The 25,868-nt window shown below is 40.0% G+C and overlaps 2 protein-coding genes across 4 annotated transcripts; both read left to right on the top strand.

Annotated features, from left to right (window-relative positions):
* Nucleotides 1–10,621, top strand: nkain5 (sodium/potassium transporting ATPase interacting 5). 3 transcript variants are annotated; one of them, XM_022187873.2, is made up of 9 exons: nt 1–138; nt 2,503–2,604; nt 2,698–2,761; nt 4,229–4,366; nt 4,862–4,942; nt 6,242–6,439; nt 9,751–9,811; nt 10,026–10,096; nt 10,199–10,621. In XM_022187873.2, the coding sequence occupies exons 3-8, from the start codon at nt 2,708–2,710 to the stop codon at nt 10,079–10,081; spliced, it is 588 nt and encodes a 195-aa protein (XP_022043565.1). In that variant the 5' UTR covers nt 1–138; nt 2,503–2,604; nt 2,698–2,707; the 3' UTR covers nt 10,082–10,096; nt 10,199–10,621. The 3 variants fall into 3 exon arrangements, with proteins under 3 accessions (XP_022043565.1, XP_022043559.1, XP_022043571.1); XM_022187867.2 differs by having other exon boundaries at nt 3–138; nt 2,503–2,761; nt 10,026–10,100; XM_022187879.2 differs by lacking the exon at nt 10,026–10,096 and having other exon boundaries at nt 3–138; nt 2,503–2,761.
* Nucleotides 10,622–11,431: 810 nt separating this feature from the next.
* ythdf1 (YTH N6-methyladenosine RNA binding protein F1) lies at nt 11,432–19,723 on the top strand. Its single transcript, XM_022187889.2, has 6 exons — nt 11,432–11,936; nt 12,319–12,346; nt 13,141–13,235; nt 13,340–14,989; nt 17,747–17,791; nt 18,168–19,723. Exons 1-6 carry the CDS (start codon nt 11,907–11,909, stop codon nt 18,180–18,182), a joined length of 1,863 nt encoding a protein of 620 aa, XP_022043581.1. The 5' UTR covers nt 11,432–11,906; the 3' UTR covers nt 18,183–19,723.
* Nucleotides 19,724–25,868: the final 6,145 nt, after the last annotated feature.

Genomic DNA, 25,868 nt, shown 5'->3' with positions numbered 1-25,868 from the left:
CAGGCAGAGGAAGCACAAAGCAGAGGAGGGTTACAGAAGGCTGTCCTGCCAAGACAAGCACAGCATGAGTCACTCCAGTGAGTCTTCAGGAGAAGACAAAGCAGGGAGACGCCTCAGAGAGACCAGGCTGACGGACAGGTCAGGCTGCTGCTGTGTGTTCAGATTCCTGATGCCAGTCAATAGTTTTTTTGTTTGTTTTGTTTTTTACTGTGGCCAACCTTGTTTATTAACCTTACGTCACTATGTATTTATGTATAAGGTGATTTTTTTAAAGCAAATCAATACAATATTAATGAATTTGAAAATATTTCAAGGGAACTATTCCTACCATTTAATTAAATCCATGATGACATTACAAAGAAAAATCTAATTCATCAATTTAGATGAACCTATTTAGTTGCAAATATGATACAAGGATAAGTGACTTGTTGATGATTGATCAGTTTAATATTTGGTGTAATTTAATCTGTCTCTCTTTTTTGTTTTTTTTAGAAGATGTTTTAAAACTGAATTCAAGTTGAGGTAACTGAATAAATCAGGATTTCAAGTTCCCAGATTCTACAATTCTACAATTTCATTTAGCAGACGCTTTTGTCCAAAGCGACGTACAACACAAGCAAGAATTCAGACATAAGGAAAAACTTGTAGTAAGTGCAGAAGTGCTTCAAGTGCGATTGGTCAAAGGTGTTGCCATCAAGTTGCAGAAGAATTGCTAACCCCCCCTTTTTTTAACTTTGTCCATGCTAAATAAGTGCTGGGTTTTGGACCACCTGACTTATTCTACCCCTAAGGTGGATGGAGTCGGATTAAGTGCCTATATGTTCTCTGAACAATTGAGTCTTCAATTGTCTCTTAAAAGTAGAAAGGGACTCAGCAGAACGCACAGAGTTTGGTAGTTTGTTCCACCATTTGGGAACAACAGAGGAGAAGAGTCTGACTAGAGATTTCGAGCCGTGCTGGGCTGGAAGCGCCAGGCGTCTCTCATGTGCAGAGCCAAGTGGGCATGAAGGGGAGTAGACCTGGATCAGGGAATCCAGGTAGGCTGGATGCTCCATTTAGAGAGTTTTGAGGAACAGTCAATGCCTTGGCTCTTTGTTGTGTTGAGCAGTTTTTGCAGTGTGGCAGGGTGTATTGTTTAGCTGCGGAAGCCACTGCCTTTATGAACAGCCATTACCATTTTGGTATGTGCTTGTACATTTCAAAGTAACATCTACGTAAAATCCAGGATCCAGGTTTCCAGCAGAGCATGATATCAAAATGAGATGATCAGTGTTAGTCAGCCTTCATACAGTCAAATTAAAGGAAAAAAAGTAGAACTCCTGACCCTGCATTGAGGTGATCTGGTAACTCTATTTTGCTGTGGGCTCGTTTTGCCGCCATAGTTTGGCTCCACTTGTCCCCTTAGAGGGATGATTCCCTGTTTTGAGTGATCACCTTTATCCTATGATGAAACTACATATCCTGGTGGGGGTGGGTCTGTTCCAATATAACAATGCAACAATCCATAGGCCCTGAAGAGTCACAAAGTGATATGACGAAAATGATGTCTTGTATGTAATGGCTTCACAATTGTAAACTCTCAACCTGAGTGAACATCTATGAGAGATTTTGGAACAAAATGTTCTGGTTGCTACTCACCTACAGCGAGCTAGCCATGCCTCAGTGATTGTTGCCCAGATTGTTTAGGCCTGCATGTATGGATTTGACCCCGTCTTGGGTGAGAACTGACACATTTAGCCACGTCTTTTGGTTGGGCTATAGACCGTAACCAGTTTAGGTTGATGCTGGTGGTGGACAGGTCCGAGGTGCAGCACTATTTGGTGTGGAAAGGTTCTTTTAATACGAGTTACTTCTATAGTTGGTCAGATTTTTCATGAATCAATGCAGAAAGTGCCACCAAAAGTCTACACCTCTCCCTAAATTTCACAGTTTTTCAAACTTATACTCAATGAAGCACATTCCATGTTCACTTAATGCTAGTTATTATCCAGGCTTATTGTTATTATTAATAGTAGTACGTTTTATTTCCACTCTCTCTTAATTCTATTTTTCTTTCCTTATTTGTTATGATCTGTGAAAGCTTTTTGGTCTATCTCAGTTTCACCTAGGCTGATTCTGGGCCATCGCTCATACTGAGTCCATCAACTGCATGCAGGCTGAGTTAGTTCTTCTGGCTTCCATTATTGGTCCAAACCACTTTGACTACCTGGATGATGTTCAGTCCCTCAAACATGATCCCAGAGAATCAATGAAGTTGTCCTGGCAGCATGTGAGGATTTTTGATTAACCCTTTATAAGGACAACATGACCATCATAGCTGGAACCTTTACATTGTTTTGTCTAAACGGCGGTCATTGCCAAAATAAATTCAATTTACAGCTACTTGAGATCAAGAAAAATTGGAACTATGTGTTGGTTTGTTACTACATTTCACTGAGCATTGATACTGTCAGTCACAAAAACAGTCTGACAGTATCCCTCCGCTTCTGTTTTGTCCTTCAGGGTTTCCCTCCTCTGCCGTGGCATTAATCGCTCCTCATACAACAGCGACCCTCCCCCTTTTTCGTAGTTTGGCAGGGGCAGCCTACGTGTTTTCCTCCTGAGGTAAAGTGCACTGTGCGTTTCCTCTGGCAATGGATGTAAAGCTTCTCAGGTTTTAAACTTCACTGTTGTTCTCCTCACCATCATCATCACCAGAGGAGGAAAGATGGGCTGCTGCTCTGCTCGATGCACGCTGATCGTCCTGTGTTGTTTGCAGTTGGTGAGATGGTTTTTTTCTTTCACACATGATGCTTCGACATAAACAGATTTGTTACACATCAGGCCAGCTGCTGTCTCTACATCCACACTTATAAGTCAAAGCAAGTTCTGCTAAAAAAATAAAAAATAAAATCACTGAAATTACACTTTAAATTTGAATTCTAACCGAGAAAAACTTAAAACTGCTCAGTTGGTTATGATGGAAGAAAAGTTCCTTTGCTGCTGCTTTTAAGGCTGTAAGTTTTATATTTCATTATGAAATAGTAAAACTTTGTCCACAGGCTACAATATTCAGGTAAACAGCTGCTTTAAAGCAACTTCAGTACTTCTTGAACATGTTTTCGTTCTTGTATTTGACCACCTTCCATTCACAGTGTCATTCTTAACTCAGATTTCTCAATAAAATATTAAAAGTAGAGCTGAAATTAATGGATTAGTTGACTGAATAAAAACAACAGCAGTCGCTTTGATGAGAGTTAAGTAACACCTTACAGCACAAATGGAAAAAAAAAAGTGGCCTAAAACAAAACTAAATACAAATGTGAACATCTAGCAGCAAGGATGCCAGAAAAACTGCAAATATCTGTAAAATATTGATAGTTTCAGTGGATTTAAATGCACTAAAACAGTCACCCAAGAAAACGACTCACTATTTGTAAAAATACAGATTTATGATGTGGACGTTACAGAAGGTTTTGGTCTGGGGTGTTTTTTGTTGTTCTTTGTTTTTTGCAGTCAACATGTAAATGAATACATTTTTATGATTTAACTTGACCTTATTTGTAATTTAACAAAACTGACTAAATCTGTAAAATAACAGTAAATTGTTTGCATTTACTGCATTTTTTACAGTGTGCTTCTGTATTCTTAGATGTAATAGTTTGGTAGTTATCTCAATCTCCTGTTACAGACAATCTTTGAGTTAAGCTAATTTTAAAGACTGTCATTTTGTTCAGACAAAACAAGGAACTTGAAGACATCAGCTTAGGCTTTGGGATACTCTGATTGGTATTTTCCACCACTTCATGACATTCTGTAGACCAAAAATTTGGCAGATTAATTGATACTGAAAGTATTTCTAGCTGCGGCCCTACTACAACTATATTTTTTGTGCAACATGTATATATTTGGCTTGTTATGGTTAGAAGTGCATATAAAAAGACACCACAATGAAGGGCTGCTCCCACTTTGTCCTGCTGCTCTCTGTTTCCCACCCTGCCCCCCTGCAACGAGCACGACCTATGAGGACTCAAAGCTGTCTCCCGGTTCTGTCTTTTCCCATGCATGCTTTGTCCCCCATGGCTCAGTTGCCCTGACAACTTATCAGGAAAAAAAAAAAAAAAAAACACAAGCAAAGATCACGGCCTAACAAACCAGACCAGCACAGCCTCAGCCAACACTGACTGCTTTCGTAAAGTGCAGTTTTAAGGTTTCTACCACAGTTTCTAAACTCCTGTTGATCCTCCAGGTCACGGCGTTGGAGAGGCAGGTGTTTGATTTCCTGGGCTACCAGTGGGCTCCCATCATGGTCAACTTCTTTCACATCATCGCGGTCATCCTGGGCCTGTTTGGAGTCATCCAGTACAGATCACACTACGTTATTATGGTGAACAGATAAATACTCCATGTTGGATCATACGGTTCTCACCTGTTTCTGGTTTGTGAGGAAGAGTTTTGGGAAATGTGAATTAGATGAAAAAATCAATATGTCAGTATGAATATAAAGCTGGCAACTGGTTAGTTTAGCTTAGCATAAAGGCCGAAAGTTAAGGGAAACTGCTAGCTTGGCCTCTCTAAAGCTTGCTTATTAGCATGTTGGGAGCAGTTGCAACCAGCAAACTTTTCTAGCACGAAACAGACTAGAATAAGCCCTGTCAAATGTCCTTATTTTCCTTATTTTAAGCCAGGATGAAGCAAATTAAATATAATGTATACAGTGGTGAGCTTTTCAGGTGTCAAAAATTGACCAGGTTAGCCATTTGCCCTAATTTCAAATCTTTATGGTAAGCTAAGCTAAGCAGCTGTTTGGACGCTTTGGACAATTTTTAGAAGAGTAAATTTCATTTATTTGTGCTGTGACATTGTGCTATTGTTTTCTCAGTACCTGCTGTGGACCTTGTTGTGGGTTGGCTGGAATGTCTTTGTGAGCTGTCTGTACCTGGATCTGGGAGGCCTTTCAAAGGTAAGACAAAGTGTCAGATAATTAAAGACCCACACAGCCACAGCTTCTAAATACAGAGTTCAGCTCCGTCCATGTCACAAGCTGCTCTCAGGCCTGCCTCCACTTACAGACACACAGTAAAACGCCTTTACAGTATGTTTCTGCTCTCAATTGCAAAATAGTCTCATGAAGCTGTTTATATCATCGATATTGGATTGAATGGTGGCAAAAGGGGAATTAAATCACAATGAAAGAACCAAAATTATTTCTCACGTCACTTATTCTCTTCCTTCTTTATTATGATGTATATTTCATATACCTTGACTGTGTTGCTCTTTGTCAACATTTTTCATCACTTTTTATATTTTACACTGAATACATGTTATGCAGAATGTACTCGACCAACGTGGACTCTAAAGAGCTTATAAGATTCGTCTTAAACTCTCTCCTGTGAGTCATCACTTGCAGTGTTTTCACACTTCTGTTTCACTTCCACAGCACTTAAAGTCATTAATCTCTTCTATCAGTTACATAATTGTCTTTTTTCTTCATTACTTTGGGCTCATTTGCTAAAAAGTAACTCTGAAAGACTTTGAATAACCAAAGCCATCATATAAGATGTGAACCCTGTACCTTTCTTTTATCATTTTCTTATGTAATCATTAATTAACCAGAAAAAGTCTCACTAAGAATAAGATATTCTTTTACATAAGCGTCCTGACCTCGAAGACAGGCAGTAGCTCAACTGAAGTGTTTATAGACAGACATACATTTAGAATTTAAATAAGAGTTACATGAAAGTTTGCAATCTGTTACAGCATCTGCTTTTAATCTAAAGATCAAATCCAAGCTTGAGATCCTTTCCACACACACATGAACAGAACATTTCGACAACTTAACTTTTATCTTGGCCCTTCAGATTGTGTGTGACATGTCTATATATACATTTTTACTGCATTGTTTTTATGAAATGTTCACTTTCAGAAATGGGTTTGTTACTCAGTCCTTATGTGGGAAGATTTCTGTCAGATGTCTGCCTCATCAAATCCACAAGTACTAATGTTTTTCATGATTCTGCTGTTTTACCTCAAAAAAATAAAAAATAAAATGCACAGATATGATAACTTGATAGCTCAATCAATCACAAACGCAGCTGTTAGTTAGCCGACAGGAAGCGACGCACATTAAACCATATCATGTTCACAGTACAACTGATTATGCTGCATGTCAGGTTTTGACTTTTTCCCGCACACAAACCGATGAAGCAGAAATATCATTAAGACTCTGAAAGGTTTCCTTCACATGTTGTCTGTTCTGCAGGACAGTGATATCCTCTCCCTGGGAGTATCGCCACATCGCTCCTGGTGGAAGGACAACGGGCCGGGATGTGAGGGCGAGAACCTTCCCTCTGCTGGATGGCAGAACCAGCAAAACCCAAAGCTGAGCACCGTGCTGAACTGCTGGCTGGAATACCAGTACATAGAAATCCTGCACTGCATCGTGCAGCTCCTCATATCAGTGAGTCTTTGTGCAAGGCGTCATTAAGTGGAAATTTAGCACAACTTAATCCATAACACTTTTGAGCTTCAATTGAAACACAAATTTACTTACTATTTAATGTTGTTTTAATATTAATAGAAATGCATCTGCACTTGGTGAAATGGGCTGTTGCTTAGCAACAGAGGCTGTAAATTGTGAAACAGGCCTACAACAAGGATGGTATCACATTATCACACTCGTGGTAGTCGGTATGCTGCTGAGCTTCTGTAGTGTGTATAAAAAGGAATTACTGAGATAGCGGATCTTCCAGTTTGTGGAAGTTATTGAGCTTCTTGAAGAGCTTCTGAAGCGACATAGGTCTGATGCATCTTTCTAAATGAGCGTATTGACTTTGCCTCTTTCGATATCAGAGGGTAATTAGAGTGGCGAGGCACCAGGTGTGGACCAGATTCACCCTGAGATGCTGCAGGCTCTGGACTCTGTTGGGCTGTCTTGGCTGACACATTTCCTCAGTGTCACGGTGAGGTTTGGGTTGATGCCTGTGGAGTTACAGAGCAGTGTGGTGGTTCCCATTTGCAAAAACAGGGACCAGAGGGTGTCCTCCAATTATAGGGGTATCACACTGTTCACCCTCCTCAGAGAAGTTTATTCCAGGACGCTGGAGGGGAGACTCCAACTGATTGTCGATTGCCGGATTTTGGAGGATCAGTGTGGATTCTGTCCTGCTGTGGAAGAGAGGACCAGTTCTTTATGTTTACAGAGTTGCTGAGGTGGACTTGGTAGTTTGTACCTCCAAATGTGTTTTGTGGTCTTGGAGGCTTGCAACCGTGTCCCCTGGGGAACCCTGTGGGGGTTCTGTGGTAATACAGGGTACTGGGGCTGCTGCTGTAATTCATCCAGGCAGTGATGAGTGAGAGTCGTGTTCGTATTCTTGTCACAGATGTTTCCAGTGAATGTTGAACTCTGCCAGGACTGCTCCATGTCTCTGAGTTTGTTTGTGATATTCATGAACAGCATGTTAAAGTGCAGTCAAGGTGGGAAGAGCATCGATTTGGAAACTTCAGAGTCAAGTCTCTGCTGTTTGTAGATGACATGGCTCTGTTGGTTTCGTCAGACTGTGACCTTCAGCGCAAACTGGAGCATTTTGCAGCAGAGTGTGAACCAGCAGGATGAATGCCAGCAGCTCCAACTCTAAGGCTATGCTGTCTCTATGAGAAACTGGTGGATTGCTTATGCTTCTAAATGGAGCATGAGGTGGACAGACAGTTTGGTGCAACATGAACTGTCCTGTGTGCGTTGTACCGGACCGTCATGGTGAAGAGAGAGTTGAGCTGGAAGGCAAAGCTGTTGATTTACCACAACGTTCCAACTCCCTGTACTGATGAACTCTGGGTATTGACCAAAAGAGTGAGATTGCAAATACATGTGACAGAAATTAATTTTGTCTGTAGACTGCCTGGGATCAGACTTAGAGATAGGTTAAGGACTTCATTGGTCCAGAGGGAGTCGGAATGGAGTTGCTGCTTGTTCACAATGAAAGGTTCTAACATCTGGTTGAGATGCCTCCAGTCACCTTCCTTTGGAGACTTTTCGGGCATGTACAACTGGGAGGAGACCCTGAGATAAACCCAGAACTTGCTGGAGGGATTATGTAACTCATCTGGCCTGGGAAAAATTTGGGATTCTCCAAGAGGGCACTCCCTGTAAGTGAAAGAAAATGTGGATAATATTCAATCAGTACAACTTTATCTCTGTAGAAGCAATTGTATGTAGTAGCTCACCGCCCAGCAAACAGCAGATTAGGAAAAGTTCTGGAAAAGCTGAAGTGTGGGACTTCGTATAAATAAATGTCACATTGGGCTGCGCAGTGGCTTGTTGGTTTGCACTTTCGTCTTGCAGCAAGAAGATCCCCGGTTTGCGTCCCATCCTTCCCGGGATCTTTCTGCATGGAGTTTGCATGTTCTCTCTGTGCATACATTGGTTTTTCTCCAGGTACTCCGGCTTCCTCCCACAGTCCAAAAACATGCTGAGGTTAATTGGTTACTCTAAATTGCCCGTAGGTGTGAATGTGAGTGTGATTGTTTGTCTGTGTATGTAGACCTGCAGCAGACTGGCGACCTGTCCAGGTGTCCCCTGCCCCCATGATCCTAATGATGATTAAGCGGTGTATAGATAATTGATGGATGGATGGAAATGTCACAGTCAAGGCCTTGCCAGATGACTTCACACAATGGTCATTATGCCTATTAGCACCCAGTAAAGAGTTTTATCTGGTGTCTGTGACTAATTTGCCAGAACTAGAGAGAAGCAGCCCCAGTTTGATATACAGGGAAGGCTATAGCTAGTAGGAGTGTGGTGAAAAAAACCTAGGAAGCATCCAAGAAAGGTTTCTTATACTCCAGTTAGAAAAGAAATTCTGAATGCAGAGAGGATTATTGTCTAATTTATCGTCACTGAGGCATTCGTCTTCAGCATCATAAATAGTGTTACTCTAATTACTCTTGTTACCAAAAAGGGAGGACAGAAGCATTGCACCGCTCTGCACGCTGTTTCACAAAATTACATAAAATGATTGAAGAAATTAGTAAATAATTTTAAACACAGCAACTTAAAATCTAAAAGTTTCAAGGCCGTTAACTTGTACATATGTATTGCAAGCAGCAAAATGTTACATCTTAACCTAAAAAAGGTGCAGGTGTCGTAGGATCACTGGACTGCACTTACTCAGCATTTCTTACACGTTACAGTGTTTACTTTCTTTCATCCCATCACACACTCACTCACTTACACACCAGGTGGAGCTACAGTACAAAATGCAACTTCAGGTTCAGTGTCTTGCTCAAAGACACTTCAGCATGTCACAGCCACCACCAGTGGACAAATGTTGTAAAAACAATTTACATACAAGTTGTCTTCCCGAGTTTTTCTAATAATTTGTCCACACCAGCAACACAAAACATTTCCCATGAAATTACTCTTGTAAATTCACTTCGCTTATTAACAATGGAAATTACTGATGCATGTTTTTTGCGTATATAGACACAACATGCCTTTTTACACTCTTTTTTAAATTTATATTAGAAAAGCACTGTTACTAACAATAGCAACAAGGTGACTAAATGGAATTCAGCCATCATTCAAATCATTCAAAAGTATTATTTGCATGTATGTTTATCTTTCTAGGACATAATGTTTTCATTGTCAAGGCAAATTCTAATGTTTGCTTGGTGGCAATAATCAACTTTTAGAATATTACATGAAGGAAAATTTGCTCTTTTTACTGCATGTGACTCTTTTTTAGACATTACTGTATCTTATAATTCCCACAGCTCCTGGGATTTGTTTATGCCTGCTATGTCGTCAGCACCTATTCAGAGGAAGAAGACAGCTGTAAGTATCCTTCTGATCAATGGCAACCACATAGATAAAATATAATTTATGTTACATACAGCATATAATTTATTAAATAATAATCCATTACAATGAAGCAATGCTATATATTTCTGTATGTCTGAATCTTGCACTACTTTTATTTTCTTTGCACATTTTGTGAGGTTCATTTCTGTATTATTTATTTATGTTGGTTTTTCCTCATTTGTTTTAGTTAATTTCATTGGTGAATTCTATCACCCATCCAAAACCTCTCAGTTGCTCTTCTAGCATAAAGATTCCATGGTAGGTATGTGGCATTGCAACTGTTTCTTCTTGTTTGCACCTATTTTGTCTATATCAGATGCACCATCTCATGCTCAGTGTACTTTTCCATATTTTGTTTAGATTTTAAATGACAACAAAATGAAAATGGGAAGCCAAGAATGAGCAGCAGAAGATCAGGCAGCTCTGAAGCTTCTTCTAATGTTTCCTCTTTGGCTTGGTTAAGTCTAAAAACACACTTCACAGATGCTCACCGTGCACATACAGTGTCCCAATTCAAGAGGGGGATTCCCAGTATATCACAAGCCTGATTTTTGCTTTTAGTTTTGGCGGGCCATAGGAGCTTTAAATCTGGGTCTAAATCTACCTTCGTGGATGAGTGTGAACGATTGTTCAGGTGTCTAACAGTATATAAGTAGCTGTTTTTTTTCTGATGTTTTGTAAAATGCATAAAATATTAATGTGTCATTATAGTTAGAAAAAATGACATCCCAACTTGTAGAGTGTGTGATATCATTCAGTCGAATAAACTACATCTACACAACATCTTGTATCAGAGTTTTGCTAACATTTGTCATCATTAAATATTCATTGGTTCATATGGTGTTTTCGCTCCAGCTGTGGAATACATGCACATTCACTCTAGTGCTGTATTTGATTACAAATTTGAGGAACTTATATTTTCCTTAAATACTTAAAGCAGATTTTCCTGATTATATCTATGTGATGTAAATACCATGTGAATATTTCAGATCTGTGTTCTTTTTGTTTGGTCACCTTTTCTCTCTCCTCTTTACTGTCACCCTTATCGATCCAGGCAGCCCTCCCTGAGCCTGGTTCTGCTGGAGGTTTTTTTCCTCATCTGAATTTTGTAATTTTGTAGGATCTTAACCTCAGTTGGTAATCTAAATTGGTTAGGTAATTTCTTAGATTACATGATATTGCAGTGTCTAAACCTTAAGTTTTAGCCTTAATATTCAAATTAATCTGGTAAATTTGCATAATTTATAAAAATGTAAGGTCCAAAATATAATATTTATATTATCTAGATAATTATTATTATATACAATATTGTAGGATTTTAAACTTAATATTTAAAATCATCGGATACATTTGTATAATTTATAATATTTGAATAAGTCAGGCATCTTTGAATTTTATATAATACTGTAGGCTCACAACCTAAATATTTAATTAAAATTTTTATATTATTATATGGCCAATATTAACATTAGTCAGGTAATTGTATATAATATTAAAGGGTTTTTACTTTAATAGTTAAATCAGTCAAGTTTTTTGTTTGAACAACTTTTTGAAAAAGCTAATAATTTAACATTGATCATAACTATTATTATTATAATTATTATAATGATTATTATTATTATTATTATTATTATGTGACTAAATTGTGTTTTTATTTCATAAATGTAAACACTGTACACTGCTGCTCAGTACCCGAGTACGCGTCGTTTACGTCACGACGTCATCTCCGCCCCGCAGAACCCGGATGAAGCTGCCGCTGGTGAGCAGGGCCACCGAGGCTGGACGGATTTTAATTTAGCGGTGAGGGGGTCGGAGCGGATTGAAGCCCCACTGGATTAATGTCGACAGGGCAGCGCAGAGTGCGAGCAGGGCCACGACAAGCAAACCATCCGCGCCGAGCAGAGACACCGGCTAACAGCTGTTGCTAACTGTGCTTAAGTGTTAGCAAAGTAACGCGGAGCTGGGAGACAGCTTCTCCGGCTATTAGCTGCTTCACACAGTCGAGTTTGCAGCTCACACACTGCACGTCTTGTCAGAGCTCCAGTCTAACACAACACCTGGTGGATAAATGATGTCTGCCGCTAGCATTGACCCTCAGGTAAGCAGGGAGGAGAAACGCACGTCTTCAGGCTTTTATTGCAGCGGCGAGGCGAGATATGCTGTGTGTGCATCCCACTATGGAGACGATGCTGCCAGCTAGTCCGCTAGTTAGCCAACTGAGAGGGGAGGTTAGCAGGAAAACTGCTCCCTGCTGGTACCAAACCAAGGCCTGGACCACAGCTTCCAGCGGGTATTTGAGCGGCAGACGTTGCCATAACACAACACAGCGCTGTGTGCTAATGGATTTTATGTGTCAGTGAGGTTTTCCATGAAAATGTGATTAAACCTTAGCCAGCTAGGATAACGTGAGATGCTCTGGATAATATTCGTGACCCTCACAATCTCTCTCTTTTTTTTTTCTTTTTAATGTGACCACTAAGACATCGAAAGGACAAGATGCAAGCAAAGGTAAGAAATAAATGAGTGCTGTATGTCCAGATGTTCCTTTAGCTAAAGATGTTACACATAAAGCATCCTGCATATAGCATAGTACCAGTCTGTCCCTTGATGCCTCATATTTGATGTCAGTGACTCACTCATACATTGTTGTGGCTCTGAGAAAAAAAAACATACTTGATGTGTTAAATAATGTCTTTACATCATTACATAATGGGCTTGTAGTAGCTGTATGCAATAATGAAACCAAGGGCAAGCCTCTTATGAAATGAAAACACCACACACATTTCTAAAGGCCAGCTCCTAAAGGTTATGTTTGTCTAGCAGACCACAATCTATCTTAAATCTCTACACACACCATTCATTTAACTGCATTTGTTTCTGTTTGGTCTAGCTACTGTCTTTGGGCGATGGTGGTGCACGCTGCACCGATGAAATATTATTTGTATATTTCAAGTGATTATATTCTGAATCAGTTGATTTCATAAGAAATCAATGTGACGGTATTAACAACATGAACAGTGACAAATAATGGAGGATTCACTGTAGATGAGATGAGTTGTTTTTTTTTTTTAAGAAGAAGCCTTTTCTGGTCATGCATACATGTTAGCACTGTCACATTCCCATCCTGTTAGGAAGTTGGGGTCAGCCATGATGAGTCTTAAAGGGCCCAGTTATAAAGAGGGTCAACCATCAACCACCACTTCCCCATAACATGCAGAACTGATTCACAAATCTGTTTGTCGTTTTTAACATTTGTATAAATTCTGATGAACAGCTTTGACAACACTTTCATTTTATTGCAGCCTTTCCAGTTTCAGTGCAGAATGGCTCCCTCCATCAGAAGGACACAGTCCATGACAACGACTTTGAGCCCTATCTCACCGGCCAGTCCAGTCAGGTATGGTAAAAATTGTCTTTTTTTGACATTAAAATCATCTCATTTTTGCATTATCTGTGCATCTTAATGCCTTAAAATGATCCTTATTCTGTTTCTGTTTGTAGAATAACAGCTATCAATCAATGACAGACCCTTACCTATCCAGTTACTATGCCCCCTCCATTGGATTTCCTTACCCTCTTAGTGAGGCTCCTTGGTCTACAGGAGGTGATCCACCGATTCCCTACCTGACGCCCTACGCCCCGCTCAGTAATGGAGACCATCACTTCATGCACGACACAGTATTTGGGCAGCCAGGTGGGCTCAGCAGCAGCATCTACCCTCACAGGTTTAACTTTTTCCCAGAGAATCCAGCGTTCTCGGCCTGGGGCACCAGCGGTTCTCAGGGCCAGCAGACTCAGAGCTCAGCCTACGGAGGGAGCTACAGCTACCCACCCAGCTCTCTCGGAGGAACCTTAGTCCCTGATGGCCAGACGGGGTTCCACAGTGACACCCTGAGCAAAGCTCCAGGTATGAACAGCCTGGAGCAGGGCATGCTGGGCCTAAAAATCGGAGGGGATGTGACAGGAAGTGGCTCCGGTGTGAAGAGTGCAGGCTCTGTGATCGGTGGCGGTGGCAGTGTAGCTGCAGCTGTTGCCACGGGCAACGGCGGCACACCAATCGGTATGCCCCCTCCCAAACCTACATCGTGGGCTGCTATTGCTAGTAAACCTGCCAAGCTGCAACAACAAAAGACCAAGAACAAGCCTGGCACTCCTCTAGCTGGAGGAGCTCTGCCTCCACCGCCTATTAAACACAACATGGACATTGATACGTGGGATAATAAAGGGACTGTTACCAAGATGGCTCCTCCTTTGCCCCACCACCACCATCACCACCACCAACACCAACAGCATCAGCCCCAGCTTCACTCCCATGCCCCCAGCCTCCTCCCTCCCCTTCAGCAGTCCCTGCAGTCCGCCCAGTCCCTCGTGCAGCAGATGACCATGCAGGGACCTCCTCCGCCATCTTACCAGAACCACCAAAACCACAACTCCGGTCCAACTCCTCAGACCCGCTGGGTGGCTCCACGGAACCGCAACTTGTGCTATGGTGGTGGAAGTTTAGACAGCAGTGGCTCTTCTAATGGTGGCGGTGTTGGTAACGGAGGTGTGGGGGGCGGAGGTGTGCCTCCAGAGCCGGGATCAGATTCCCACCCTGTGCTGGAGAAGCTGCGAGCGGCCCACAGCTACAACCCCAAGGAGTTTGACTGGAACCTGAAAAACGGCCGCGTGTTCATCATCAAGAGCTACTCCGAGGACGACATCCACCGCTCCATCAAGTACTCCATCTGGTGCAGCACGGAGCACGGCAACAAGCGTTTGGACTCAGCCTACAGAGCTATGAACTCTAAAGGCCCTGTCTACTTGCTGTTCAGCGTCAACGGCAGCGGCCATTTCTGTGGCGTGGCGGAGATGCGTTCGCCTGTGGACTACGGCACCAGCGCTGGCGTCTGGGCGCAGGACAAGTGGAAGGGCAAGTTTGACGTGAACTGGTTGTTTGTTAAGGACGTGCCTAATAGCCAGCTGCGCCACATCCGCCTGGAAAACAACGACAACAAGCCAGTCACCAACTCACGTGACACTCAAGAGGTTCCTCTGGAAAAGGCAAAGCAGGTGCTCAAGATTATTGCCCAGTACAAACACACCACCTCCATCTTTGATGACTTTTCCCACTATGAGAAGAAGCAGGAGGAGGAGGAGGTGGTGAAAAAGGTAATCATTTCTTTTAGACTAAATGCTTTTGGATGAAACAATTAAGGATATGTAGGTATTGTATGAAAACAAAGGGGGTAGGAGGAACATATGTTTCAGTTTTGATGACATTAAAGATAGATAAAAACTGACACAGACTGCCCAAATATCTCAAAATTGATAATGATATTAAACCTGGGCGATAAAACGATAGCGATCCTGTTCAGCCACTTCAGCCTCAGTGCGGCTTCACCCTGGTCACCTTACATGCGCCTCCAGGTTGTACTTGCATTCTTCATTTGATTTGTATCAAGGTCAGATGATTCATTTATCCCAAGTTATTTTTATTTTTAATGATGTGCATATATTTATGTTTTTATACTTTTATTGCTTTTTACACACTAAAATTCTTAGCTGTGTACTTTGGCGTGTATGCAAAAGAGAGTTGGCTCTAAAAATAAAAGTAAGGTGTTCTTGACAGCAGTTAAGATTTTGGGGAAGTGAAATAGGAACGCTCTGCTTTACAGTTGTGGATGGGGATCAAAGTGAGTTTACACAGATCTCATGGAAAACAAAGAATTTGTCCACAGACACCCTCCGTCCACGTGTTTTTATGTGACCTCAAATTCCAAATAATATGAATTATAGCTCAGGATGTTATTTAGTATGCAGGTAATTGTCTCTGTAATGGTCATAAATAAACCACTTGCACTGTTCTGAGTTGTATAGTCAGGAACATCAACCTGAGGTCTACACTAAGAAGCAGAACTCAGTGTTTCCTCTACAGTCATTCTGCGGCGGCGGCCCGCCACAAGTGAATCCCAGTTGCCGCTCCTTTATTTATTTACTTTTTTTTTTATATCATCGCAAATACATCGGCGCGGGGCGGCTTGGGCCCCGGAGAGCCTGACGCCGCTGCAGCAAAAAGTTCTAGTGGAAACACTGGAACTTGAGGCAACTTCAGATTTAACTCCTGGTGGTTTATGCTGAACACCTAACCTGTGTTGAAGCAGGTTATATTCAAGATAATATATTAAAACACGGCCTGCTGACCAGTCAGACGTTCCTGGACAATAGCATCAAAATCCTTCAAAGATACTGTAAAGCTCAGTGTGCAGATAGTGAGAGAGGACGGTGCATTTTCAAAGTCATGTCATTGTTTTATGTGTCTTTGTAGAGCGAAATAATCCTTAAACAAAAACTGATTAAAAAACTAAAGCCTATTAGTCTATTTGCTCTCCTGATTAACTCGGCCAAAGATGCAGCTGCAAGACAGAAACTGTCTGACACATCATGAGAATGAATTTGAATGTGAGATTACTTAATTCATCCTTTGCACTATCCCCATGAAATGATTTATTGCTAGATTTTTTTTTTTGCATCATTTATCTTATTGTCAGTGGCACAAAGAGACTGCATCTGTAATATTGTTGGATAAACTCACGATGATTGATGGTAATTAAACGGAATATACGCAGCTCATACACAACTGGACATTGTGTGATATTGATAAGCATATTAATTATCACACAATCTGCGATTTATCGGCCAGTTTTCCTTCCTTTCTGTCTGCAGCAGCTTTTAGTCTGCATTATAAATTTGAATTCTTCATACTGGTGTAGGATTATAGTTCTTCTTGTGAGAAATATCCAATTACCTGATTGGTCCTGTGGCTCAAATACCGCCCCTTTCATGTAAACACGCCCATATCCAGGTGTGAAAACCCTGGTTTGACTTACTAATGTACCTGCACTTGGTAGGTTTAGTGAAACAAGACAATGAAAACTTACCCTGGATATGTTAGACTTGCTCTGTATGTTTGGAAGCTGCTTGTTTGTTTGTCTGATTATAATTAAGAAAATACAGCTGATACAGAAATGACACTGCTGTAATGATTAATAAATGTTGGAATGGTACAAAACCAGATTAAAAACAAAACAAGAAAAGCACTCAGAGAGCGCAGTAGTCCACCAAGGCTGCTCAGTCATTGGATGATTTCCTACGGCTGAAAAAAATTTGTGGCAGAAATCACGGTAACATAGAATGTGGCCACAAATAAAATGACCTTGCGCTGAGCACAGGCATGTGTGTATGTTATGTACAGGTACCGAATTGCGAGACCTAAATATGTAGCGGGCAGCGGGAATTGATGTCACTCAAACACCCCCACAATTTAATCGATTGTTCTTTATTGTGTTTTTGACAGATAAGTCCGCAGCGGTGGATTTGTAGTAGGATCACAATCATGTGATCGTCATCAGGCAGCTGATGTAGTGTTCACTTGTAGTCATAGTTACATTGCCGCTATCTCACAATGATACAGAAATCTTTAACAAATCCATGGATCCAGACTATAAGCCGCATCACTTCTAAAATCTAATCACTTGGTCCTTGTGTCATTTCTGACCTTCCCTGAAAATTTCATCCAAATCCATTAGTCTGTTTTTAAGTAATGTTGCGAACAGATAGACAAACCAACGCTGATCGTCACATAACTCCGACTCCTTGGCGGAGTAGTAAAAAAATGACACCCAGTTGCTGAGGTGATGCCACACGGGTACAAATGCTGTCAGCAGAAAGTCTTCGGTTTGATCCTTCACCAGCCGAACCTTTACTGCACGTCATTCCCCCTTTTTGTCTTTTTATTTGGTAATTGAATTGAAATAATGAAAATGTTTTAATGTAAGATTTAGATATACAGTCATATTGGAAGTACTTCATGTATGTGCGTTATTCTCTGGGACATTTCATTAAGGCTTTGTATGTTTTCTCTAACAGAGCTATGAGCCTGCCTCAATACAGAGTCGATCCAGAATCGATCAGGTAAAGTCTCACCTTAACTCTCTCTCTTAGTTGTGATTAGAATGTTATGTTGATTTAAAAAGCCTCAACTTATCCAAAATTACACTTTTTATATAATGGAGTTGGTGTCTAATGCAGGTTTCTTCTTCATTTATCTTATGATAAGATAGATGGGCTAAAACTACATTAATCTCAAAGGAAATTCTTTCAAGATTCTAACAAAATAATGAATTTGACCAATAGACTTGTGTCAAATTATCACACGTTTCGGTCAGACCATCACGACATAATCTACTTGCGGTTTAGCCCTAAGTCTCTTTTATAAAATCCTGTTGTGTGTCTTTACAGTACAGCAGCTGATCTGTCTGATCATTTCTCCTTTTTCACTCTTTTTCAGGACCGTCAGAAGTAAACTGTAGAAAGAAGACGGCTTCTGAAAGCTCCATTAAAGGTTGCGTTTGGATGGACATGCTGAAATTAAGATTGAAAATGAAAACACAAGGACATAAAAAAATTGAAAACTAATATTTTTTTCTATTTAATTTTGTCGACTTTGGCCCACGTCAAACTCTTGAGCCACATCGCTCCTGGTTCCCCAGTCTTTGAGATGCGTGCAGGGATGAAGCAAGTTCCACCAGGCGAATCGCTTCAACAACATCTATTTTCTTGGGTTTTTTTCTCGTATTTTTTAGCCTTATAAATCTCTATCGCTACCCTGGGACTTCTGAAATTCTCGACTAAATATAAATATCTGCACGTCTGTTTGGAAACTCTCTTGACAACATGCTGCTGATATTCAGTGACTGTTCACTTTGTGGTTCGTGTGTTGGAGAAATGTTAAGTGCTTGTATTGGTTAATCTTAACGAGTGAACAACACTTTATTGACAAATGTTTGCTATCTGTGTGTGGCCAGTTGTATTTTATATTTTCAGAAGACAAAAAATAACTTCTATAATGTCCCTTTTTTTTTCATTTGAGGGGCGTCTTAGTTTTGTGGAGGACTGAAGGTTTCTGTATGCATAGACATAATCGTGCAAGGTTGTGACATTAGAAAGCGTAAATGTTAGACAAATATTTTGAATAACGTATCACCTGGCTTACAACTGATATAAATTTAACATAATGTTGAAGAAAAAGTGGGATTTTTGTTTGTCTCTCCAGAATGGAGCCTTAACATTTCTTTTCAGCTGTAGTGTAAATGAAACTTGTGTTTTTTTTTTCTTTTTTCTATTAATGTACCTCAAATTTTCAGCTAGAGATTCAGGGAAAAGGTGTCGAGAGATCAGACGCTCTTAAAGGTGGTCCCTCTCTTTATTTAAACGATGGAAATTCAAATATACTGTATGAGTTCAGGTTTTTATCAACACAAACTCTGCGTTCTGTCCCCTGTTCTCAGTATTTGTCTCTGTTCCCTGCTGTTCCAACAGGGGTCTCTGTTTATGACATTCTGGAGACAATGTAGCATGTACTGCTTTTAAATCTCAAGCCAGGCCTGTCATTTAGTTTCTTTTTTTCTTCTTTAACATCATTATAATCTTGGCATTTTCATTGCTATAACCTGTCAACTTCATCCTCAGAAAATGTAAGCTTTAATGTACCGGCATTTCTAACTGAGATCGCCTCAAAATGTTTAACTGTAGCATTATACTTAACTGATTTATTGTCAAGTGTATGGAAACCCAGAGACTAGCCTATATGGTATATGTTTGTGACTTTTTTTTTTTTAAATTGCTTGCTGTATTGTGCGTGTGTGTGTGTGTGTGCAAGAGCGAAAGAAAAGAGAGGGAGTACGACTGTGGAGCAATCAGAGTTATATAACGGTATTGGAATATAGAAAATTTATGCAAAAAAAAGTTTTAAGTCACCCTTGAATTAAATATCCATTGTATCAGAGGTCACGATCACATTCTTAGATTTGATCATGTTCATTATTAAAGATATACTTATCTGTTGCTTGTATTGCTGTTATTGTGAGCGGGGTTTTCTGTGTGTGATCAAGTCGCTTTTAATTATATGTGGCAAAATTGCAAATTTTAGGCTATCATGTTTGTAAAAATGCAATTTTGCTGTATATATAATCTTGTAGAAATGCCTCACAAATATATAGTTTCATTATCAAAGGGAAAGTAATTTCCTCAAACAGTTAATCACTGGTTTCTACCTGACATCACTAAAACTAATAAATGATGGTTTAAGTGGGATCTATTTTCAGATGAGGAGGGATACACATCCGATGAGTATAATTTTGAGGTGCTTGTACTTGAGTGTTTCCATTTCATGCTACTTTGTACTTGTAACACTCCAATGCATTTTACTTTCTGCTTGACCTCAGTTTTAGTAACCTTTAAGATGAAAATTTTGTCGTGGTTAACAGAACAAGCTTTAAAATACAGCACATTGTTTAAGATAAAAACCCATCGTATCCAACCTTTTGGGGTTCTTGGTGAAAGCAGTGTGTAGCCAGTATCAGATGTCCGAGTGGTTAACAGCTCCAACAAATTCTGATTTTTCTCTCTAAACTTCTCACCTGATTTCATTGCTATAGATGTTCAGATGGTCCAGTGTTAAATTACATATAATTAGTAAAATCACAGAAAAAAATATTTTGCATGTTAACCTTAAGAACCTGGCCAAAAATCAATCCTTTCTCTATACACCGCTTTATCCTCACTAGGGTCGCGGGAGGTGCTGGAGCCTATCCCAGCTGACTCGGGCGAAGGCAGGGGACACCCTGGACAGGTTGCCAGTCTGTTGCAGGGCTACATATACAGACAAACAAGCACGCTCTTACGGTGGCCGACAGGTGCAAACGCACTGCAAACGGCAAAAGTGCTGCAAACACATAAATGATCCAAAACCAAAAACTCAAACACATAAAACACATGCAAGAAAAAAATGCTGCAAGAGAAACATGCTGCAATCACAGAAACGACGCAGAAGAAGACTTGCAAAATCACAAAACAAATGCAAACGAAAAATGCTGCAAATATATAAAAACACACACAAAACCCCAAAACAACCGCAAGAGAAAAACACTGCAAATTCTTCTTCTTCTTCTCCTTCGTGTCTGGTGTACTTTCGTTGTGCATTGAATTTGCAGCGTTTTTCTCTTGCGGTTGTTCTGGGGGTTTGTGTGTGTTTATATACAGTGCCTATCATAGGTATTCACCCCCTTTGATGTTTTACCCTTCTATTGCTTTCATATATCAATCATGGTCAATAAAATTGAGCTTTTTTAACAAAAAAATTTATTGGAAAAAACTCTTTAATGTCAATGTCAAAACAGATTTCTATAAAGTAATGTTAATGAAAGAAAATTATACAAATGAAAATAATTGTTTGCATAATTATTCACCCCCTTCAAGTCAGTATTTAGTAGATGCACCTTTGGCTGCAATCACAGCAGTGAGTCTGTGTGGATAGGTCTCAGTCAGTCTTGCACATCTGCCCACTGCAATTTTGCTCCATTCTTCTTTGCAAAACTGCTCAAGCTCTGTCAGGTTGCTCGGGTATTGGGCATGAACAGCCCTTTTCAAGTCCAGCCACAAATTCTCTATAGAATTGAGGTCTGGGCTTTGACTCGGCCACTCCAGAACATTTACCTGGTTCTTTTTAACCATTCCTGTGTAGCTTTTGCAGTATGTTTTGGATCATTGTCTTGCTGGAAAATAAATCTTCTCCCAAGACGTAGTTCTCTTGCAGACTGAAAAAGATTGTCCCCCAGGATTTCAGTGTATTTTGCAGCATTCATTCTGCCCTCTACCTTTACAAGCCTTCCAGGTCCAGTTGCTGAGAAACATCCCCACAGCATGATGCTGCCACCACCATGCTTCACAGTGGGGATGGTGTGTTTTTGGTGATGTGCAGTGTTTGGTTTCCGCCAAACATGACGTCTTGTCTGATGGCCAAAAAGCTCAATTTTGGTCCCATCAGACCAAAGAATCTTCTTCCACTTGACAATGGAGTCTTCCACGTGCTTTTTGGCAAACTCTAGTCGAGGTCTAATATGACTTTTCTTCAACAGTGGCTTTCTCATTGCCACTCTCCCATAAAGCTTTGACCGGTGAAGAACCCGGGCAGCAGTTGCTACATGCACAGTCTCTCCCATCTCAGCAGCTGAAGCTTGTAACTCCTTCAGAGTAGTTGTAGGGGTCTTGGTGGCTTCTCTCACTAGTCTCCTACTTGCACGGTCACTCAGTTTACGAGGGCGGCCTGATCTAGGCAGATTCACACAAGTGCCATATTCCTTCCATTTCTTGATAATTGATTTCACTGAACTCCGGGGATGTTCAGTGCCTTGGAAATTTTTTGTAATCATCCCCTGAATTGTACTTCTCAGTAACCCTTTCCCTGAGTTGCTTAGAGTGTTCTTCTGTCTTCATGGTGTAATGGTAGCCAGGAATACTGATCAACCACTCTCTGGACCCTTCAGACACAGGTGTTTTACAACTCAATCACTTGAAACACACCCACACCACTCAGGTGATCTTCATTTCACTAATTGTGAGACTATTGGCAACAATTTGATGGACCTCTATTGGATTAGACCATTAAATTAAAAAGGGGGTGAATAATTATGCAAACAATTATTTTTATTTATATAATTTTATTTCATTAACATTACTTTATAGAATTCTGTTTTCACTTTGACATTAAAGAGTTTTTTCCAATAGGTTTTTTTTGTTAAAAAAGATAAATTTTATTGACCATGATGGATTTATGAAAGCAATAAAAGGGTAAAAAAAGCATCAAAGGGGGTGAATACTTATGATAGGCACTGTATATTTGCAGTATTTTTCGTTTGCATCTGTTTTGTGATTTTGTAAGTCTTTGCTTCTGCATTGTTTCTGTGATTGCAGCATGTTTCTCGTGCAGCATTTTTTTCTTGCATGTGTTTTATGTGTTTGTGAGTTTTTGGTATTGGATCATTTCTGTGTTTGCAGCGCTTTCGCCGTTTGCAGCGCGTTTGCACCTGTCGGCCACCGTACACGCTGGCCAAAAATGCCCACATCAAAATATTTCATTTTTACAAATAGTAATTCTTTTGAATTGTAGTTGCTGTTGTTCTTACTTTTACTGTATTTAAATAATTTCTCAAAATATCATTTAACAGATATTTGTCATACAAATTATGCACATCAAGGATTGAAATACAATAAATCTGATTTTTAACTGTAATTCTATGCATTTTTCCTATTTCCTAACGTCATAGTATAGCATGTCACTCTAAAAACGTCATAGGATAGCGTGTCGCTCTAAAAACATTATAGCGTGTCGCTCTAAAAACGTCATAGTATGGAATGTCGTCCAAAAAACATCATAGTATTGCATGTCGCTCTAAAAACGTCATAGTATAGAATGTCGCTCTAAAAACGTCATAGTATAGCATGTCGCTCTAACAAGGTCATAATATAGCATGTCACTCTGAAAACGTCATAGTATAGCATGTCACTCTTAAAATGTCATAGTATAGCATGCCGCTCTTAAAACGTCATAGTATAGCATGTCGAGCTAAAAACATCATAGTATAGCGTGTCGTCCAAAAAACGTCATAGTATAGCATGTCACTCTAAAAACGTCATAGTATAGCGTGTCGCTTTAACAAGGTCATAATATAATGTGTCGCTCTAAAAACATCATAGTATAGCAGGTCGCTCTTAAAACGTCATAGTATAGCATGTCGAGCTAAAAACATCATAGTATAGCGTGTCGTCCAAAAACGACATAGTATATTATGTCGTCCAAAAAACGTCATAGTATAGCATGTCGCTCTAAAAACGTCATAGTATAGCGTGTCGCTCTAAAAACGTCATAGTATAGCATGTCGCTCTAAAAACGTCATAGTATAGCATGTCGCTCTAAAAACGTCATAGTACAGCATGTCGCTCTAAAAACATCATAGTATAGCATGTCGCTCTAAAAACGTCATAGTATAGCATGTCGCTCTAAAAACGTCATAGTACAGCATGTCGCTCTAAAAACATCATAGTATAGCATGTCGCTCTAAAAACGTCATAGTATAGCATGTCGCTCTAAAAACGTCATAGTACAGCATGTCGCTCTAAAAACGTCATAGTATAGCGTGTCGCTCTAAAAACGTCATAGTATAGCGTGTCGCTCTAAAAACGTCATAGTATAGTATGTCGTCCAAAAAACATCATAGTATAGCATGTCGTCCAAAAAACATCATAGTATAGCATGTCGCTCTAAAAACGTCATAGTATAGCGTGTCGTCCAAAAAACATCATAGTATAGCATGTCGCTCCAAAAACGTCATAGTATAGCATGTCGTCCAAAAAACAACATAGTATAGCGTGTCGCTCTAAAAACGTCATAGTATAGCATGTTGCTCCAAAAACGTCATAGTATAGCATGTCGTCCAAAAAATGACATAGTATAGCGTGTCGCTCTAAAAACGTCGTAGTATAGCGTGTCGTCCAAAAAACATCATAGTATAGCATGTCACTCTAAAAACGTCATAGTATAGCGTGTCGTCCAAAAAATGACATAGTATAGCATGTCACTCTAAAAACGTCATAGTATAGCGTGTCGTCCAAAAAACATCATAGTATAGCATGTCGCTCTAAAAACGTCATAGTATAGCGTGTCGTCCAAAAACGTCATAGTATAGCATGTCGTCCAAAAAATGACATAGTATAGCATGTCACTCTAAAAACGTCATAGTATAGCGTGTCGTCCAAAAAACATCATAGTATAGCATATCGTCCAAAAAACATCATAGTATAGCATGTCGCTCTAAAAACGTCATAGTATAGCATGTCACTCTAAAAACGTCGTAGTATAGCGTGTCGTCCAAAAAACATCATAGTATAGCATGTCGTCCAAAAAACATCATAGTATAGCATGTCGCTCCAAAAACGTCATAGTATAGCATGTCGTCCAAAAAACGACATAGTATAGCGTGTCGCTCTAAAAACGTCATAGTATAGCATGTTGCTCCAAAAACGTCATAGTATAGCATGTCGTCCAAAAAACGACATAGTATAGCGTGTCGCTCTAAAAACGTCATAGTATAGCGTGTCGCTCTAAAAAACATCATAGTATAGCATGTCGTCCAAAAAACATCATAGTATAGCATGTCGCTCTAAAAACGTCATAGTATAGCGTGTCGTCCAAAAAACATCATAGTATAGCATGTCGCTCCAAAAACGTCATAGTATAGCATGTCATCCAAAAAACGACATAGTATAGCATGTCGCTCTAAAAACGTCATAGTATAGCATGTTGCTCCAAAAACGTCATAGTATAGCATGTCGTCCAAAAAACGACATAGTACAGCGTGTCGCTCTAAAAACGTCATAGTATAGCGTGTCGTCCAAAAAACATCATAGTATAGCATGTCACTCTAAAAACGTCATAGTATAGCGTGTCGTCCAAAAAACGACATAGTATAGTATGTTGCTCTTAAAACGTCATAGTATAGCATGTCGCTCTAAAAACATCATAGTATAGCATGTCGCTCTAAAAACGTCATAGTATAGCATGTCGTCCAAAAAACGACATAGTATAGTATGTTGCTCTTAAAACGTCATAGTATAGCATGTCGCTCCAAAAACGTCATAGTATAGCATGTCGCTCGAAAAACGTCGTAGTATAGCGTGTCGTCCAAAAAACATCATAGTATAGCATGTCCCTCTAAAAACGTCGTAGTATAGCGTGTCGTCCAAAAAACATCATAGTATAGCATGTCGCTCCAAAAACGTCATAGTATAGCATGTCGCTCTAAAAACGTCGTAGTATAGCGTGTCGTCCAAAAAACATCATAGTATAGCATGTCCCTCTAAAAACGTCATAGTATAGCGTGTCGCTCTAAAAACATCATAGTATAGCATGTCGCTCTAAAAACGTCATAGTATAGCATGTCGTCCAAAAAACGACATAGTATAGTATGTTGCTCTTAAAACGTCATAGTATAGCATGTCGCTCCAAAAACGTCATAGTATAGCATGTCGCTCTAAAAACGTCATAGTATAGCAGGTCGTTCTAAAAGTGTCATAGTTTAGCCTTAGTCCACAAAACATTATTTTGTCCCCGCTCTCTGAAGTTGGTGAGGAACAACTCAAAGACAGTCCAAAC

Source organism: Acanthochromis polyacanthus, chromosome 6, assembly GCF_021347895.1.
Source record: "Acanthochromis polyacanthus isolate Apoly-LR-REF ecotype Palm Island chromosome 6, KAUST_Apoly_ChrSc, whole genome shotgun sequence".
Classification (NCBI taxonomy): Eukaryota; Metazoa; Chordata; class Actinopteri; family Pomacentridae; genus Acanthochromis; species Acanthochromis polyacanthus.
Note: the sequence above shows the minus strand (reverse complement) of the source record. Positions and strands in the feature narration are given on the sequence as shown.